An 18,523-nucleotide genomic window follows, 5' to 3' on the forward strand; every position below is an offset into this window, starting at 1 on the left:
TTTTTCACATGAATTTCACGTGACATTTACAACAAAAAAAATTGATATTTTCCATGATTTTAATTAAATTTGAAAAAGATGTTATTTGAATTACTCTATTTTAAAATTTCATGTGAATTTCACCTGAAAAATTTTTACGTGATTTGCATGTGAAATTCACATGAGTTTCACATGAGAATCACGTGAAACTCACAAAAATTGTTTTTACATGAGTTTCACGTATAAGCTCGTTTGAGGTGAAATTGATGTGAATTTCACGTGAGATTCACATGAATTTAAATTTACGTGAAATTGATGTGAGTGAAATTTGCCTTTGTATTGTAAAATAGGTCGTTACTCGGCCTAGTGCTATTTTTTTCAATTCAAATATTACAAGTTTTTATTGCTGAAATAACCTGCATTTTGACATTTAATGTTTGAATATTTTTTTCTGTTCGTTAAAAACGAAGAAATATATACGTAACACAGAAATCTGGAAACGAAATGTACTCCCGTTTGTTACTTTAACTGGCCTTATTGGTCTATATAGTTTATATTAAAAAATATTTTCGTTCAAATTTTATCATTTTGGTTGCTTTCAGACTTTTATGAGTTAAATTAAATTTAATTTTAACAGTGCATTTGCCAATGTATCACAGACATTATATTTTTGAATACATGTCGGTGTAAAAATAAAACTGAAGTCACATTTTTACTTACTTCACTCATCTGTGTTGGGTTTTTTGTTGTTTTTTTTTTTGCAATTTAAGATTTACATGGACGCCAAACAAGAAGCACAAATTCAATACTATAAGTAGAAGCTAGTAAACATACGAATAATGTATTTTTTTAAATCGTGAGTTCAATCGCCTCCGTAAATAAACATCTGATAAAACTACTACAGCCGTGAACAAATCATTGCTCGTTTGTCATATTGAGATCACAGAATACCAAGTTACACAATGTACACGAACCTATCTCTGTACTGTTATAATCCGGACATTATTATTAATTAGTACTCCTATTCAGAAGCATTATCTTCCTGTTAATCCCATTGTTATAGTCTTATTGTCCGGCAAATCCCTATCCCTCATAATTCTTCACCCCTCCGAAGATCCGGATTTACATTGTCTTGTTTGTTTATCAGGTCTGGGTCGACTTTCCAATTGCAATTAAGGTGTCTCGTTTTACCTTTATCCTCAGTCAGGACACGTTCTTAGAAATAAAAAAAAACTAAGAAACATAAAAAAGATGTTACAATGAAAATGCTTTTTGAAATCCCCATAAGTACCTCGATTGGACAATGGTCATTATACGTCACCTTTTAGGTGTAAGTTAAATGAATATTCATATATTTCAAAATCTTTTTTCAAATGTTCCAAAATGGCCGATCATTAATGTACGATATATTAATTAACAGAGTAGTATTTTCAATTCTTTCGTGCTATAATTTTCAAAAAAAAAATTGCAGCTCTATAATACGTTTTTGCTAGAACTACTGGATATATTTACCATCACAAGGAAATTATTTCGGCATTGAAACAATTAAAATGAAATACTTTCGCAAATTCCGTGACCTAACAGAAATAATTTCCAACATTCAATTCGACTGAAATGGACATAAATGGAAGATACGTCCCAAAAGGTAAGAACTATTTTTTGTATACCTAAAATTGCTCTTATTTATTAGTCTTTTGAAGATAAAATTTCCCACGATTTTACTTCTAATCTAATAATGAAATGTAAAATAATATTTATATTTCAACTTATATGTTTAATGTCTTCATGAGCCTCAAAAAGAAACACTTACTTTTATTATTTACTCTCATTTTTCTAATTTTGCATTAAATTGTGAAGAAATATTATTAAATTTTGGTCTGGATTTTTACCCGTTTTCTGCACTCAAGAAAGTACTGTCTTAAGTAACTCTATTGTTAAATTAGGCCCAATTATTTTATATTATAGAAAATTTACTTAAACCATCAATTTAGAAGGAATCATCTAATTTGGCAAAATGAGGAAATTAGATCTAGCATTTCTAGCACTCCTGTGACGCTAGCTATTTTGTAGATGATTTTGATGAATGCTTTCGCCAATTTTCCAACGTTTTACATGAAATTAAGTGACATTACAAGCATTTAAGATGTAATTTGTCAGGTTTGGTGCCATTTGAAGCTATTATGACGCTTTTAAGCAGTACTAAGAAACAGCTAATATGTTGAAAGGCTACATGATTTGATATCCTGCGCCCTTCTGAGAAAATAGCATTGCCTTAATCTAAATTTCTGAAGAAATATTGAAAATAACACAAAATCGTTTATCAACCAGTTTTATCGTCAAATTATTGGTGCTTTCAGCTCACGTCTTCGGAGATAAACGATGAAAATGGCTAGAATTAAACTAATTATGTCTTATTTAAATTATCCGAGTGATTACAAAGTGAGAGCACGGTCACATTACGGCAAGCCACAAAAACGAAAGAATAACGCATTGAATCACGCAGAAAATCTGTTAACAAATCAACACAGGCATAATTCAATATTCAGTATAGAACTGCAGACGAAAATTTAATTTTCTAATAAAGCAAAATATATTCAAAAACATCAGACTTATTTCCAATAAATTTCTATAAAAAAGTTGGTTGAAGCGACAATCAACACAATTTATAGGATACAAATGTATTCAATTATCTCTTGATGAAAATGTTGAAAATTTGAAATACTTAGATTTAAACAAAAAATGACGATAGCATATTCTATTTTTTATAAAATTTTGGGTTTTAACGCAACGAAAATTAGCAATAACTCGAAAACTTCATTTTAAATGAAGTTGAAAACTCACAACTAACAAACAATAATACTTTTTTCCCTAAATTTTTGCATTTTGTACTTTTGTTTTACAATTGTATTATTATTTTTAGTTCGTTCGGATTCGATTTCTTTGAAAAATAATGACATGTAAGCAAATTATATTAGATATGATAGTTTATTTTTTCCTGATTACAGTATATATATATTGTTTAATTCTGAAGAACCTATGTTGATACAGTACTATGAAAAAGTGAAAATATTTCTCAAATTCTGATACAATAAATTCTACATAAAATTCCATGTTAATAATATACACACAATTGATAAATGAATAAATAAACAAAACTTGTAAATGAATAAATAAAGAATTGAAAATAAAATAAAAATTGATAATAAAGAAATAAAGAAATAAAGAAATAAAGAAATAAAGAAATATTGAAATAAAGAAATATTGAAATAAAGAAATATTGAAATAAAGAAATATTGAAATAAAGAAATAAAGGACAAATGTAATAAAGAAATAAAGAAATATCTAAAGAGAAATAAAGAAATAAAGAATTAAAGAAATAAATAATGTTCCATTAAAATCAACAGCAATTTCAGAGCTCTGTGTTGTTATTAAATAATGAAACTATAAAATGAAAAACGAAATAAACTAAAAAATCATGAAACATCAGTTTACAATTTCTCAAAGCTTGCTTATTCCCAACCCTGAAATTACATGGAAAAGTTTTGGAGAAGTAAGAGGATCTCAACCTACATCCTCGATCTGTATCTACTTTTGGGATTACTTTCGCTCTCCTATTTACTCCGACGCACGGTTAGGTTATAATTTCTAGAATACCATAATAATTAATCATTCAACGCATTAGATATCCCTATAATGGTAATAAAAGACGATTAGTGTAAGAAAACTTCAAGTTTTATGGCAATCACCACTCTAGTTATACTTTAACAGAAAGAAAATTATCCTTGGTTGACAAGCGATTATTAGTCCACAAGGCGGAATAAAAAAAATTATTATGAGTTGTTCTTGAATTTTCATTTCTTTTTGTGTCTAGGGAAAATATTTTTAAAAACGAATTCCTCAATGATGAAGTTTTTTTTATATAAAATTATTTTTGAATGAATCATTTTCAAACCCCCTAAGCAGAGAAAGGATTGTTTCTTTAAGATAGAGTTATAACAATTTAAAAAAATAAAAATGAAATGGTTGTAAAATAAAGGACTTAAAAGGATGCCGTTATTGTTTTTATATTTTACACCAGCTTAAAACTAGAAAATGTCAACGCATGGAAATAATCACTCATTTTTTCATATTTAATTGCGGATGTTGAATTATTTTATAGTTTATATTTTATGATGAAGCAATTAAATAACATTACGTGTCTCTGGGTGGTTAAATCTTAAGTTTCCATGTAAATAGATAGAGATGTCAGAGAGAATTTATCATTATTCATTAGTCAATTTGATAAAACCCGTAGTTATTGTAATTCTCAACGCAGCTGATCACGTTACTACTCTCTGATTCCTTAGTAATGCCAATTAAACTATTTTCTTCCAAGATCTTTATAAACAAGGGAAAAATTCCAATCACGGAACACGATAAACGGAACTTAACTACTCATTATGGAAGGTCAATCTTTACACATATGGTCCAATGTAGGAATTGACTTTGTATAATGTCTTTTTACGCCACAAATCAGTCTCGTTTTAGAAAATTGGTCCCACTGGGTCAGCAAATAACAAAATTCTAAAGGAAGCACCGGACGGATTTATTTTCCGTTTAATTAGAAGAACATCGAAATCAACGTATTTTTATCTCATTTTGAAGACGATAGTTACAAATTTATAATATTAATTACCCCAAGTCACGACGGTCTCTAGTGGCATACGCCGCTCGCAGCGAGCATAATTATGTTCATTTCTGAAGAATATTGTCACTGTGGGTGAAATTGTATTAGATTCTTTGTAAGATCGTTTGTTAAACCAATTATGTGTGTTTTCCTAATCATTTTACAAATACACGGACGTTTTACTAGTTTTTTTGTGTAATGATTTATTTAATTATCATGTTGACGAGATTTATTCAGAATAAACTTTGTATAATTTGTCAAAACTCCTTGGACAATTACCGCTTTCATCGAATAAAATGAAGATAACGGCATTCAAAGAACAGGAAAATCGTTAAGGTTAAGACTTTACTCTTACATCTATAATGGCATTATCATAAAGGAAATATCTATGCAAACACGAAACCGGAGAGAAAAAATATATTTTAAAGGATGAAAACAAAGCGGTTAGATAGTCAGATGGCACCTTTTTTTATTCATTTTTTTTCATAAAAAAAAATACAATATAAAATTTAACAAAACTTACTCTTCTCCTCAATGGTTTTCTTCATTAACACATATTTTGAAGTTGACGATTATTTAGTAGTTTCTGTTTTATTTATTCCCAACTTCTCTTTACTCGTGAAAACTTTATATATTTATATTCTGTATTCAAATATTAACTCCCCGTCTGTCAATGATTTCAATTTGAGAAATACTAAAATGATTTTTAGGGTTTTATTGTGTTGTAAATTGGGTGGTCTCACTGCTCTCTTTTCATTCCTTTTAGTAACACAAAATCTTGTTACTAGGACGTTAAAACAAACTATTGTCCAATGTATATTAAGATATAATAGAACCGATTCCATACTCCCTAATTTTCAAAGTCTATATATATTATGACCTGTTTTCAACAGATTAAACCGAGAGGGAACTATGGGAGGTGGTTGGGATCCTTCGATTTAACTGTTTGTTCAAACAAAAGCATAACTGACCTTTTTCCTGGTAAAAAATACATTTCATGACATATTCATTGATCAAGCAGTTATAGTTCCATTTCAGTCACGAATGCTAGTAAGAAAATTTCACTCATAACTGCAGAGAATGAACAACATATTTTTCTCTAATGCGGGTGTATTTTGTTCTGACAAAATAGTCCATATTTTAGTAACTATTGCAACTGAAACAGACAATATCTTTTAAAAAAAATTGGAAAATCTTGTCAGGGTTATAATGCTTTTTTATTGTAAACAGCATATATATTTAAAATATATGTAATCGTAAACTTTGCAGTGAGTTCAAGAGGTTCTAAATTTCTAGTAAATAGATAAATTTCTGAAGCTCGTCTCAAAGAAGTACGGTCATTTACTCTGTAGAAGAGTCAAAATCTAAAACTTTTAAAATCATGCTGTGCATCGAATATCAAAGACACAAATTACTACACTTAAACTTTCCATATTTCTATAAAATTGCAAAATAGGAAGTGGTAGTATGATTGTCAATTAGACAATTTCACTTATAACTTCAGAGAATAACATAATCTTAAACAGGTTGTATTTTTTTCTGACAGAAATATCTCATATTTTCAGTTAATATTGCAACCGCAGACAGATCTACAAGTTTAAACTATAAATTTTATCAGGGTTATAATACTTTGTATTGTAAACAGCACACATATATTCAATCTTAATTTATATAATCGTTAATTTTGAGATGAGCTAGAGAAGTTCTAATTTTCAAATATTTATTTTATAATTTCTAGAGAAGACGTATCTAGTCAATGTTCTCTGTATTTGTTTCACTCACAGAGTCAAAATCTTTAAAGTTTTTTTCGAATATCAAAGAGACGAATTCCTATATATATATATATATATATATATCAATATTTTCCATATTTCTATAAAATTAATATGTTATGAATTGCAATATATTGCTGTTGAAGACATTTTTGTAAACAATTGTCATTTTACATGTGTTTTATAAACAAAATGCATTTAATGACGCGTACCAAAATTAATGAAATTCTATTCGAGAGGCAGTATTTAGTATTTCCAACAGAGCTTCTGTTTTGTCAATAAGGATTTCTTTCATATAAACTTTAGAGACAAACATTTGTAATTTGCCAATATGTGTTAAAATTGTCAGAAATAAGTCAGGAAGCCGTGATACTGTGAATTAAAGTAAAGGCTGATTTTTTGTAAAGGTTGAGATGTAAAATTTATTCAGGAGAAATCACCCTACCTCTTTGTGCTGAAGTTTTCTACCTCTTTTTTTCCAACCTTTGTATCAATATTTTTTTTCTCAAATCACCAACTAAAGAAACGTATTTTTCATGTAAAATTTTATCAATACATTTGGTTTCTGGTAGGCTATAAGCAGGTATTATTTGATGGAAACTGGGGGTGGGGTGGGGTGGGGTTGGGACGTTACAGTTCTCAGTTGGATACAAAAGTAAGCTCGGTCATAGAACGAGGAAGTAATTTGTATTTCTCTCATTGATTTATAAACGTACATTATCCCAAGATATATTTCTAATCAATTAAAAGTAAGATGCCAAAAAAAAAAAGAGTGATATTTTTTTATGAAGAAAAGCTTTATCAACGCTTTTTGTGATTATACAGGACTCGCAGACGACCTAATCACTATGCAACTCGTCACCAAAAGATTACCGGACTCAGATGGCAAGCACAAATTCCAAATGATCAGAAATCAAAACTAAAAAGTCCGGAATTACTAATTACCGGAGTAAGGGGATAGGAAATGGTAAATTACACGACTGTAACAAGTCCCTCGTGCTGATTAATTTCATCAATTTTCTAATAACATTTCATTAATCACACCTCCGGAAGATTTTCTTCCAGCTAATCATGTGATGTCGACTTCTAAATCACCGTATCTGATTGGCTATTTATTAGTTTACTTAAATGGACAAATTTTTCATCTTTTATACGTCATTTATTTACATTTGAACATAAAAGATAACATTTTATAGTGGCACATGGCGAAATAAAAATAATAACAAATACATTTGAATGAAAGTTGATCAATTTTGAAAGTTTAATATTTAGAAAATTGAAACATATATTAATTTTTTTAGATTTATTACTTTGAAAGAGAAAAATGAACATAAGTTCTTTTTCTGAAAATTCTTCATCAAGACCAACATCGTTCTTTATAGAGGATATCTTGTTAAACAAACCAAAGACAATGTGCCGTGCAGAAATAAACCACGGACTCTTCCGTCCCGGTATACCAGAATACGGATTCCAGTGCATTCCGGGAACACATCTATTGTATCCTCATCAAGTTTTGCAAGCACAGAACTTTCTACACAAGCATTCAGACCACCCGTTCCTGATACCAACGGCTGGTGAGTTATTATTTTTTTTTTAAATATTGTCATTTTCAATGTTCCTTTTTATAATTTCTTTGTAATATATTGTGATTTATTTTTATTTCATACTGAAATATCTAAACCTACTTTTTGGGGGGTGGGGTGGGGAGGGGTGGGGATACTGAAATAATATATTATATGAACCTGCTATTACCTCTTTTTGTTTTTATAAATGCCTAATTTTTACTTTTATTTCTGTTTTTTGAAAATAAAAGCATGCTTTATTCATTCTATTGCTCCGCATATATACATATTTTGAAATACAATCACTATATTAATTTATCCTTCGCCTAAATGCATGTACATATAAAATATCACAGATTGACTCAACGCACAAAGACAAAATTTATTATCGATTGTGGTCTACATTCGCAATTTATTTCTATAAAAGTATAAAGCCTAGAAATGTATATTAAAAAAGGTTATCTAAAGTATTTTCTTCCATCTTTTTCACGATATTTCATGTCTTATCTTGCTAAAATAATGATTCCTCTATTTCTCTTTAAATTAAGATTTAAATATTAATATTTGAAAAAATAGTTTGACTAAATGTACAGTAAAATCTTGAATCTTGAGAGGGAAAAATAAATTCATTTATTAAATCACATAATAACAATATTGTATCACTCTAAATAAAAGCTGCATTATTCTATAAAACAGCAATAAATAAATTAAACAAATCTCCTTAATTTGTGCCACATTCTTTCATCAATAAAAGAGTAATTCGTTAACTCTTTACATTCATAAAGACATTCGTCCTTAAAGTGTATGAAATATTTCCCACTGAACCTGGAGCGAAGAGCAATTATAATTAATATCAAACCACACAAAACCGCATAACCTATATAACTTCATTATCGCTTTCTTTAATGTTTTTAAAACATATTTTCACTATTTTTATATATCAAATTTTCCTCTATTTGAATGATGATGCTGATGGCGACTAGAATTTAATATGTAAGACATGTTTAACCTATCATAAAAGTAACTATATATATGGTTGCTTTTTAAAGGTCAATACTTTGTAGGCTTACTTAAATATTCAAAAGCAAAGTATAGTTTAAATTGTAGAATTTGCAAACCGACGGCTTACGAATTCAAAAGAGGAAAGAATTAGTTTTTCTTTTAAAAACAAAAAGTAAAAATTATAAAGTGACATTATTTTAAAACCAAAGAAATACATAGAACAGTTTAACTCATATATAAGCCGGAAATGACGCTAGTTTTTACTATAAAGTATTGGTGCGATGTTAAAATAGTGGGAAATAGTAAATTAAATTTCACGCCAATTGTAGCAAAATCTAGGTTCTTTTTTTGGACATGCGAACCAACGCTCAAACTCCCACCAGCAGAAGTATATTAAACAGTTTTACTTAATCCGTTAAAGTTTTGTGATTGTTTTTTCACACTAGTAGATAGTAATCCTCAGATATCTATTTTTTAATGTTAATGTTTGTTTTATCACCTGCTTATGCGATAAATAATTGCAATTATAGTGTCGGACTACTTACTGGCGGAGAGATTAATACCTGTAATTAGTCGTCTTTGAAAGCGATAATGATCATGATGACCGTAGATCCATTTTCACTTTCTAGTATTGCTGCTTAGGGTTTCAAATTATTTATATCGGATATAAAAGAAATGTGAATATCCTTTGCAATCGTATCGTCTCTCTATAAAAATCGAAATGAAAATAAACCATAAATAAAAATAGATTTGAATAAGTTTGAAAAAAGTGATACTAACAAAAATGTGAACTGAAGAAGGGATTTTTTTCAAACCAATGGAAATAAATATGTTAATGCATAAATATATACTTATATCGTAAAAAAATGATAGACGAGAGAACAATCATTATTTGTAGCATTTTCAACTGTCAATTAAATGTCCGTGTTCTCTCTTTTTTTTGCAATCCATTGCTTATCTATATACATTGCAAGGTCTGGATAAAGAAAGAAATAAGAACCAAAAACAAACGAAAACAACATTACTTATGTAAGCTTTAGTATCAAACAAAGAACGGCACAATTTCAAGCATGATACTGGGAAAAAATAGCTATTTTATCATCATTCTAATAAGTAAAAAGTCTGATCCCGTATTTATCACATTGTCATGGTTTTACTATCGAGGCAAAAGACTTTATTTTAGGAATTATAGAGATATATCTTGAGTATTACATTGTGTTAATATAGATATAATTAAAGCTTGATATCTCGATTGAGGTGTTTATATACTTAATGGGATAAAGTTCTTTTTGATAATTTAAAGCTATTAATTTGTCGGGACTTTGACTTTGATAAGAGTTACTCCTCTTGATCTGCACGTTTCACCGTTGCTAGTTATTGACAGCACTTTCACTTCGTTGAAAAATTTAATATTTAACCCGAATATTTCAGTATAGTCTTCTCGAGCTTATTCCATGAGATAAAATACCAGTAGATGGCGCTAAATTATTTTTGTTTAAACACGGCAAATACATATTTAATATATTTCACAATGTATACATTCTGTCATAGAAGAAAAATGCCTTTCTTGATAACCAAAGTAAATACCATTTATATGTTTTGAAAATTTCCCTTTCTCTTTTTTTTATTTAATTATTAAAGTATTTATAAAAACTAACTGGACAAAGATAATTTGTGTATATCAAGAGTTATATAAATACAACTGTTTTTGATGTATTCATTTGTTTATTTATTTCCCCACTTGCACGATATTTGACTAAATGATGCAGATCTCTACCATTCCTACAAATTTGTCTTTATCTGTTTTATCTGAAAGATAATAATTGTATATATACGTATCATAATATATTATATAGCTTTTACATAATTTAAATTAATAACTTCCTGACTCCACCTGCAAAACACATTTCAAATTTTCAATGTTGGTATGAATGTTAAATTTGCATGCGACATTTTCTTCAATATTGCATCCTCATTAACAGACACAAGAAATCTGACTCAAAATGCAATTGTAATTCTTCAATTGTATATTTTACTTGAAAAATGAAAACTATTTTAGAGTAAAGCACCATACAAATAATTATAATGTATACTAAAGTATGCTATTCAAAGCATTGCACAAGGTCTTGGTGTATTATTCATATCATAGCTCTATATTTATATCAAAATCAAATACATTTAGTTGTTATTATGTTTTGTACATCGAGATTTTCAAATGTTAAGGGACACATACAAATATACTACGTTTGTTTTATAATACTCAAAACATGAAGAGTGAGATGGAAATTTGATTAATGAAATTGTTTCATAAATATCCGAAGTTGAAAAAGTAACCGTCGACTTGAAAATGTAGATTTGATACACTTAAATTTGCTTCAAACAACTTATTTAAAACCATGTGACCTACTCTGACCTTCACCTTGCACGACGCATCAAGCATCGGTGCAACATTTAAAGTAACAGACCGGTGTGACATTTAAACTAACAGACTAGTGCGACATTCAAAATGATGGACCGGCGCGACATTTAAAATAATGGAACACTTCTGGAGTTACATAAATAATTGGTTCAAATACTATTGCTACAATCCGTTTAATAGCTAGGTACTGGGCGGTCAATCTTTTAACAATGGTTGTTTATGAAGCATTGTATATGTTCTTTTTTTCTTAATGCTGCAAACAATTTTTATTGAAACTGTTGTTTTTTTTTTTTACATTTTCCGTCATAAAGACGGCTTCTGTTTGACGGGTTTCTGATGTTCCTGTCTTGTATCACATAAGGTCTTTAAAATATTGAAATAATTCACATTATGAGAATAATAATCATCAATAGAACAGTATTTTCATGCTGACAATAAAAAAAACCCCAAAAAACAAATCAAATTTATACGTTAAAAGCAGAGTTCAAAGGAATGAAATAGAGTTATCCCCCTTTCAACGGTTATTCTCTTGAAAAATCATTTGTCTTAGATATTTAAACGTTTGAAAAAATATATCCCTGACGAAATCAACATGTTTGGAATTTAAGTAAAAATAATACATTTAAAAAACACAACACCATCCCCAGTTGCTTTAAAATTCAGAAAATGCTATTTAGGAAGTTCGCTGCTCAGTTTTAGAATAAATAGCTTTCCATAACACTAGTATATATTGATAGGGGATTAATTGAGAAATTAAAAAAGCAGAAAACAAAATAGTGGTCAATGTGCTTGTTTTAGAGATATTAGCCATTGGAATTGTTAAAGTTCTCAATAACTATTAAAAAATAAATAAGATTTTATAAGACTTATACAATTGGCTTATAATTATACATGTAAAAGATTTATAAAGAGAAAAATGGGGGTCCATAGGCAAAAATTTTTAAGGCATTCAAATGGATAAAACCAGAGGATTTCGAAAATCTGACAACAATTCCAAAACATGACAAGCAAACATCCTTAAAGCCTTCCTGACGAAGTATTTAATCCGTTGGTGTGCTTTTGAGACAATTAAATGAGCATTCGTGTCTCTATTTAAATCTCATCTAAATTTTTTTTAACACATAAAGTTTGTTACTAAACACGAAATGACAGAACAGTCGGGAGACTAATAACGTAAATGTTACTTAAATAGACAATAAGACTGAATATATACCTATTCAGAAGACTTAAGACAGTTTCTTGATATCTATAGAAAAGTAAGGTTGCAGCTGACAGTGACATCAGGACAGCATCTTTTGCAATGTCAGTACAGATGGATCTGAAGTAAACTATTTAAGAATGTATTTTCCTATAAGATCAGTATAGAATTATTACTGCATATATATAAATAATGGCATCCATCACCAAAACATTCATTTCATACGGTACATGTACACGGTCGTCTAGGGATGTTGTACAATGGACCAATTTTTATTACAAATTTTACATTGGAAAGTTGCGAATTTCGAAATGCAGATAATTTTTAATTCGAAATTAAATATAAAAACTTCAAATTAAACGTGGCATTTAGCGACTTCACACATACTTTACATTTTTTTTTAAATTTTTGTTTACGGTAGCATTAATAGCAATATTGTGGATATTGAAAAACAAATATATGCACATAGAGGAAGTAAACAATTACATTAATTGTATATTTCCCATTAGTCATTAATTTGTCTGATTCTATAGTCTACAGACAACATATTACATACTCTATCAAGCAAGTTAGTCCCTGTAACAAATGTTATTGTTTGCTCGTATTGTAATATACAGTTCAGAAAATTGATAAATGAATGTCCAAAGACCTTCTTGTCGAGGTTTCTAGGTTTATAGATACTTACTTTTAATTGTTTACTTATGGTTTTTGATGCTTTTAATACTTTTTTCAAGAATGCAACGAAAAGTCGAATTAAGGGCGATAACGATATGGAGCACCTGAGATCCCCCCAAATTTTTGATGGGGTTCGTGTTGCTTAGTATTTCCTTTTCTATGTTGTGGCTTGTGTACTATTATTTGTCGTTTTGTCTTTTTCTTTGTTTTCTATGGCGTTGTCGGTTTATTTTCGATTATGAGTTTGACTGTCCCTCTGGGCCCAGTTTCACGAAGCTATCTTAGGACTAAGACATGTCTTAGGATGGTCTTACGACATATCTTAGTCCTAAGTGGGTTTCACAAAGCGGTCCTAAATTAGGACATCTCTTAAAGTTGGTCATAAAGTTAGGACAACGCGAGAGGTGTCTTATGATGGTCTTAGGATAGTTGTACGTTTATTTATATAAATTACACTCATTTTTTATATTAATTTTGAAAAAAAACATATCTTATTATTATCTAATTATCTATTCTCCTGTTCCTGCTTAAAACATGTATACATTGACGGATTATCAGGATTTGTCAACAATGAAAATTCGATGTATTGATATAAAAATTGCACGATTTTATCCCTTAACCTTTTATAACCAATAAAGTCGAAATTGAATTCAACTCACTTGTACCAAAACAATGTCATAATTTTATATTCTTTTTTCTTAATTTTGCATTGAAAATTTCATATTTATATTGATGTATTGTTTAAAGATAATTCATATATAAATTACTTTTATTTTCTTATATTTATTTTGCAAATTATGTCATTATATTAACCAATACGTTTAGAATAATTTATAGTAAGACATACTACATTTACATGATTTTTTTCCGTAGATCATATTTATATTTGAAAATTTAAAGAACTTGCGACAGGTTTAGGATGTCTTAGCTAAGATGATCATAAGACAGCTTCGAGACGGAATCTGAGATATGTCCTAGGATAGTCATAAGAGGATCATAAGACTAAGATATATCTTAGGATAGCTTCGTGAAACCGGCCCCTGGTATCTTTCGCCCCTATTCTATATAATAAACCATAAAATACATTACACAATACAAGATGTATTATTTTGATTTCCTTTTCATCTCATGACAAGGAAGTATACATATATCAGTTTCAGCACAAACACTAAATATAAATAGGTATTTAGTCTAGTATGTGTGTTGGTATATACTACTTACATACTAGTAATTGGTTTATTATTGTATTCAATTAAAGAATGAAAAAGTAAATAAGGAAATAAGCATGCCACTGGGTTTTGTTGTAACAATTTAGTTAGTTTTTCATTTTATAAGTTACCTTTCGTGACAACAATACGTAAATTTTCATATATCTTTAATTCTCGTTTCGATCTTGTTATTCAATACTCAACCTTTATTATTTTTACCGAATTGGACAGATAGATGGGATTTTAAGGTTGTCGATGTTTTACTAAATTAAACTACAAAATTCCAACCGACTAAATATTGCTGTTATACTATCAATATTGCCAAAAAGTAAATAAAGGTATATATTTTTACTTGTTGATAAACATAATCTATTTTCCGTTATTTGCTTTACGAGGTTACTGGCTTGATAAAAAAACCAATTCCCAATTTTTTGGTTACAAATCTATCATCTAAAGTGACTTTCACAAAGGATGGAACTATAAAGTTGATCGCAAAAAGTCAAACAAAATGTCTTTTAACATTAATAAAAAATCATGAAACTTTTCTAAACCAAGGAATTTTAAGTATACCTTGATCGCAGGAATTTTTTCTTGGGTTGTTTTTACAATTCATTAATTCAAGAATTTTATTTTGTATTGTCTATATCATGTGTATACTTGAACGCCAATCGAAAACCATGTTTCAAAACTGATATGAAATGCACACGTATATCTGTAAATGTTGTTATAGGGTTGATGATAAGTAAAATTAGGCACTGGTTTTAAAACATACAATTTTGTTTTCAGGATTTCCTCTGAATCCGTTATTCCAACACGACAGTCCGGGAAAACATTGTCGGCGAAGGAAAGCTCGGACAGTATTTAGTGACCAACAACTCAATGGTCTAGAAAAAAGATTTGAAACACAAAGATATCTGTCTACACCAGAGAGGGTAGAATTGGCAGCACAACTAAGCTTATCAGAAACACAGGTATGATCCAATAAGCATAAATCAAAAATAAGCATTTATTAATGCATCAGAAACACAGATGTGATTCAAGGGGCAATTTAAAAGCCATACATATTTATAAGAAATAGAGGTATGTTTCAAGTGTCGGACACGAATACCAATTTCCCAGTTTATCACAGACAAAGGTACAAAATGTATGCTTAAAGCGTTAAAATGAAGAAAACCTTTATTAGTGTATCCGAAACACAGAATATGAGGTAATACGAGTGTCAATAAGAAGTAGCTTTACTTTAGTACATCAAAAATACATGTATGGTTTGGGTGTCAATCAGAAAAGTCATGTCTTATGTATCAGAAACACAGGTAGTATTCAAGTGTCAAGAAACATTCTCATAATCGAATTAGAAATAAAGATATAATTTAAAAAAGTAGCATAGCTAATGAAGTTTGAACCATAATTGTTTAAATTAGTTTATGAGAAACAGGTTTGATTAAAGGCATATCATTCAAATATCAATTATAGGTAGCGCCGCACAGATTATCAATACACTTGTATCCTTTTAGTGTCGGTAATAATTTTTCATACTGTTGAGTAACCCTAAATCAAGTGAGCAGTTTTACAAATGTCTGAAATACACTCGCAATGAATTTATATATATTACTTATCTTTCAAGAATCCTTTCTTATACAGAACATTTTTTTTGATGTTTGGATATGCAAAATTACAAAATCATCTGCCAATTAGTTATGAAAATTCAAACAAGAAGAAAATAAGAAGTCATTTTGGTTTTTTAATAGGTAAAGACATGGTTCCAGAATAGGAGGATGAAACACAAAAAGCTTCAGAAAAAGCCACTTGATTCTTCAACAGATACCAACAACCAATCAGATGAACACTCGCGAGATTGTGACACACCAGAATCAAACACAGAAGACAATTATTTCAAACACCCCGCAAGTTTTCCATTTAGTCATTTTAAATCTAGTGCTTCGACGATATCAGTGCCAAATAACCAACACCATGACGAATCGGAACCGGAAGAGGAAATAGATGTCGTGGAAACGGATCCCGATGAAACAACATGAACAAATCATCTGTGTGTTTTAATTGTTGTCAGTCGTTAGAACGTCTATACCAGAGATATACGAATGGACATTGATAGTGCTTCCAGTTCACGTGCTACGATTATACAAACAATTTTAAATTAGCAAACGAATGGTACATTCTGGAGATTCCGAGTGTTGCAGTGCAATTAAGTAATACATTATAGAAATTTGGAATCTTTAAGCATTTGCCAATATCCCTTTGTGTACTTGTCAATGTGACAAGGTTTGTGTTTTTTCTTTTAGATTTATAATTTATTGACATGTATTGTAATCAGTGTGGTTACATTCTTTTTGTTATCTTATATAGGATCGAAATAAATTTGTTGTACGATATTAATATACGACTTAAATTCGCCACCAATTCCAATTATTCTAAACTCAAATAACTTGACAGCTTCAATTTCAAGTTTAATTTATATCATAAATTATTTTTCCTACATTTGTCATTTTATGATTAGTTTGGATAAATGTTATATGGTGTGGTATCGTTTGTTTGTTTGACGACCTTTACTGCTGGTGGATTGATGGATTTCATCAGTTTATAGCAGCCAGTGCTCTTGTACTGGTATGCTATTGCCATATAGTATGATTATAAACATAAGGAGATGATTGCCAATGAGACAACTATCCCCTTGAATTCAAAAGAAGTGGACGTAAGCAATAAAAGGCCACACGACTACATATGACGTTAATTTCTTTCGAAAATTCCGTCTGACAAAAAAATTATAAAAACAATGAGGTTGTTAAAGTTGATATATACATTTTTGTGCTTCTTTGCTACATATTTGTTTGTTTTTATAGTGATTAAGATTGTAACACAATGCTGACTGCTGTACCTCTATTTTTGACATTTTTACCTATTATGTTCGTTTGTTTTGTCCACGCATCGTTGTCAATATGATGTAATTTGATGCGAATGTCGTACAAGTAAGAGGTTAAGTTAGCTATAAAACCAGGTTCAATCCACCATTTTCTACAAAGAAAAATGAATATGACAGTTGTTATCCATTCGTTTGATGTGTTTGAGCTTTTGATTTTGCCATTTGATTAGGGACTTTCCCTTTTGAATTTTCTTCGGAGTTCAGTATTTTTGTGTTTTTACATTTTGGTCAGGAATAAATTGGCGATCTCATGGTTTATTGTAAGGAATTAAGTGGAAGTAGAGCTCGAAAAGCTGCAAAAATATTCACGAAAAATGAGACATGGTTTTGTTAGACTTTCCGTGATAAAGCATTTTAAATATCCTTCCGAAAAATGGAAGTACAAAATATACAGAGCGCATATGGACAATATTACAAACAATTTCTGATTTAATTTTATTTTATTCGAAAAAAAAATCTGTCCTACTCGGCTTTCTGACGTGATCATGTCATGAAATAGAATTTCCTTCATAATATAAGTTCGAAATGTTTTGTTATATTATTTTCAATAACGGAATAAAGGGTATGAAATATTTGTTCTAAAACGATTGATTTTCTGACATTGTTTATAAATAAAGGCAACAGTAGTATACCGTTGTTCAAAACTCATAAATCCATGGACAAAAAACAAAATAACAAAGTCTGTTAGGTGAAAAAAATATACACTGATAATTGTATACTCTGCGGTAATATTGCTTTCATGCAAAGCAGAAGACACTTACTCTGGTAATGCACGTGGGCTCTCCTCCTTTTGGAGTTTAGAAGATTCCATCAGTTCTTTTTGTATTGATTTGTATTTTAAAAATGCGTATTTACGAATTTTTTAACATCGGTAGACTTCTGTTGCCTTTTACTTATATGTATCGAATATAAAAAAGAGAAACTGAATGAAGCACTTTCCCTTTGGTGTCCTCCTCTTCTTTTTAATAATGTTTAGAACATGTTTGTTGTGTTATTGTCCTCTGTTTTGTCAATTTTATCATTTTACCAGGACAAATTCTACAGCATTTAAAAGTAGAAATAACCTACGAGTTAAAGCATGAATAAAATAAAATATTCACATAT

At 29.5% G+C, this 18,523-nt stretch overlaps 1 protein-coding gene across 1 annotated transcript; it reads left to right on the forward strand.

Moving 5' to 3' along the window:
* The first annotated feature begins 1,342 nt into the window (after positions 1 to 1,342).
* On the forward strand, positions 1,343 to 16,865 carry LOC139522544 (brain-specific homeobox protein homolog). The gene is made up of 4 exons (XM_071316017.1): positions 1,343 to 1,624; positions 7,719 to 7,991; positions 15,268 to 15,452; positions 16,230 to 16,865. The coding sequence occupies exons 2-4, from the start codon at positions 7,742 to 7,744 to the stop codon at positions 16,515 to 16,517; spliced, it is 723 nt and encodes a 240-aa protein (XP_071172118.1). The 5' UTR covers positions 1,343 to 1,624; positions 7,719 to 7,741; the 3' UTR covers positions 16,518 to 16,865.
* Positions 16,866 to 18,523: the final 1,658 nt, after the last annotated feature.

This window comes from Mytilus edulis, chromosome 5 (genome assembly GCF_963676685.1).
Source record: "Mytilus edulis chromosome 5, xbMytEdul2.2, whole genome shotgun sequence".
In the NCBI taxonomy this organism is placed as follows: domain Eukaryota; kingdom Metazoa; phylum Mollusca; class Bivalvia; order Mytilida; family Mytilidae; genus Mytilus; species Mytilus edulis.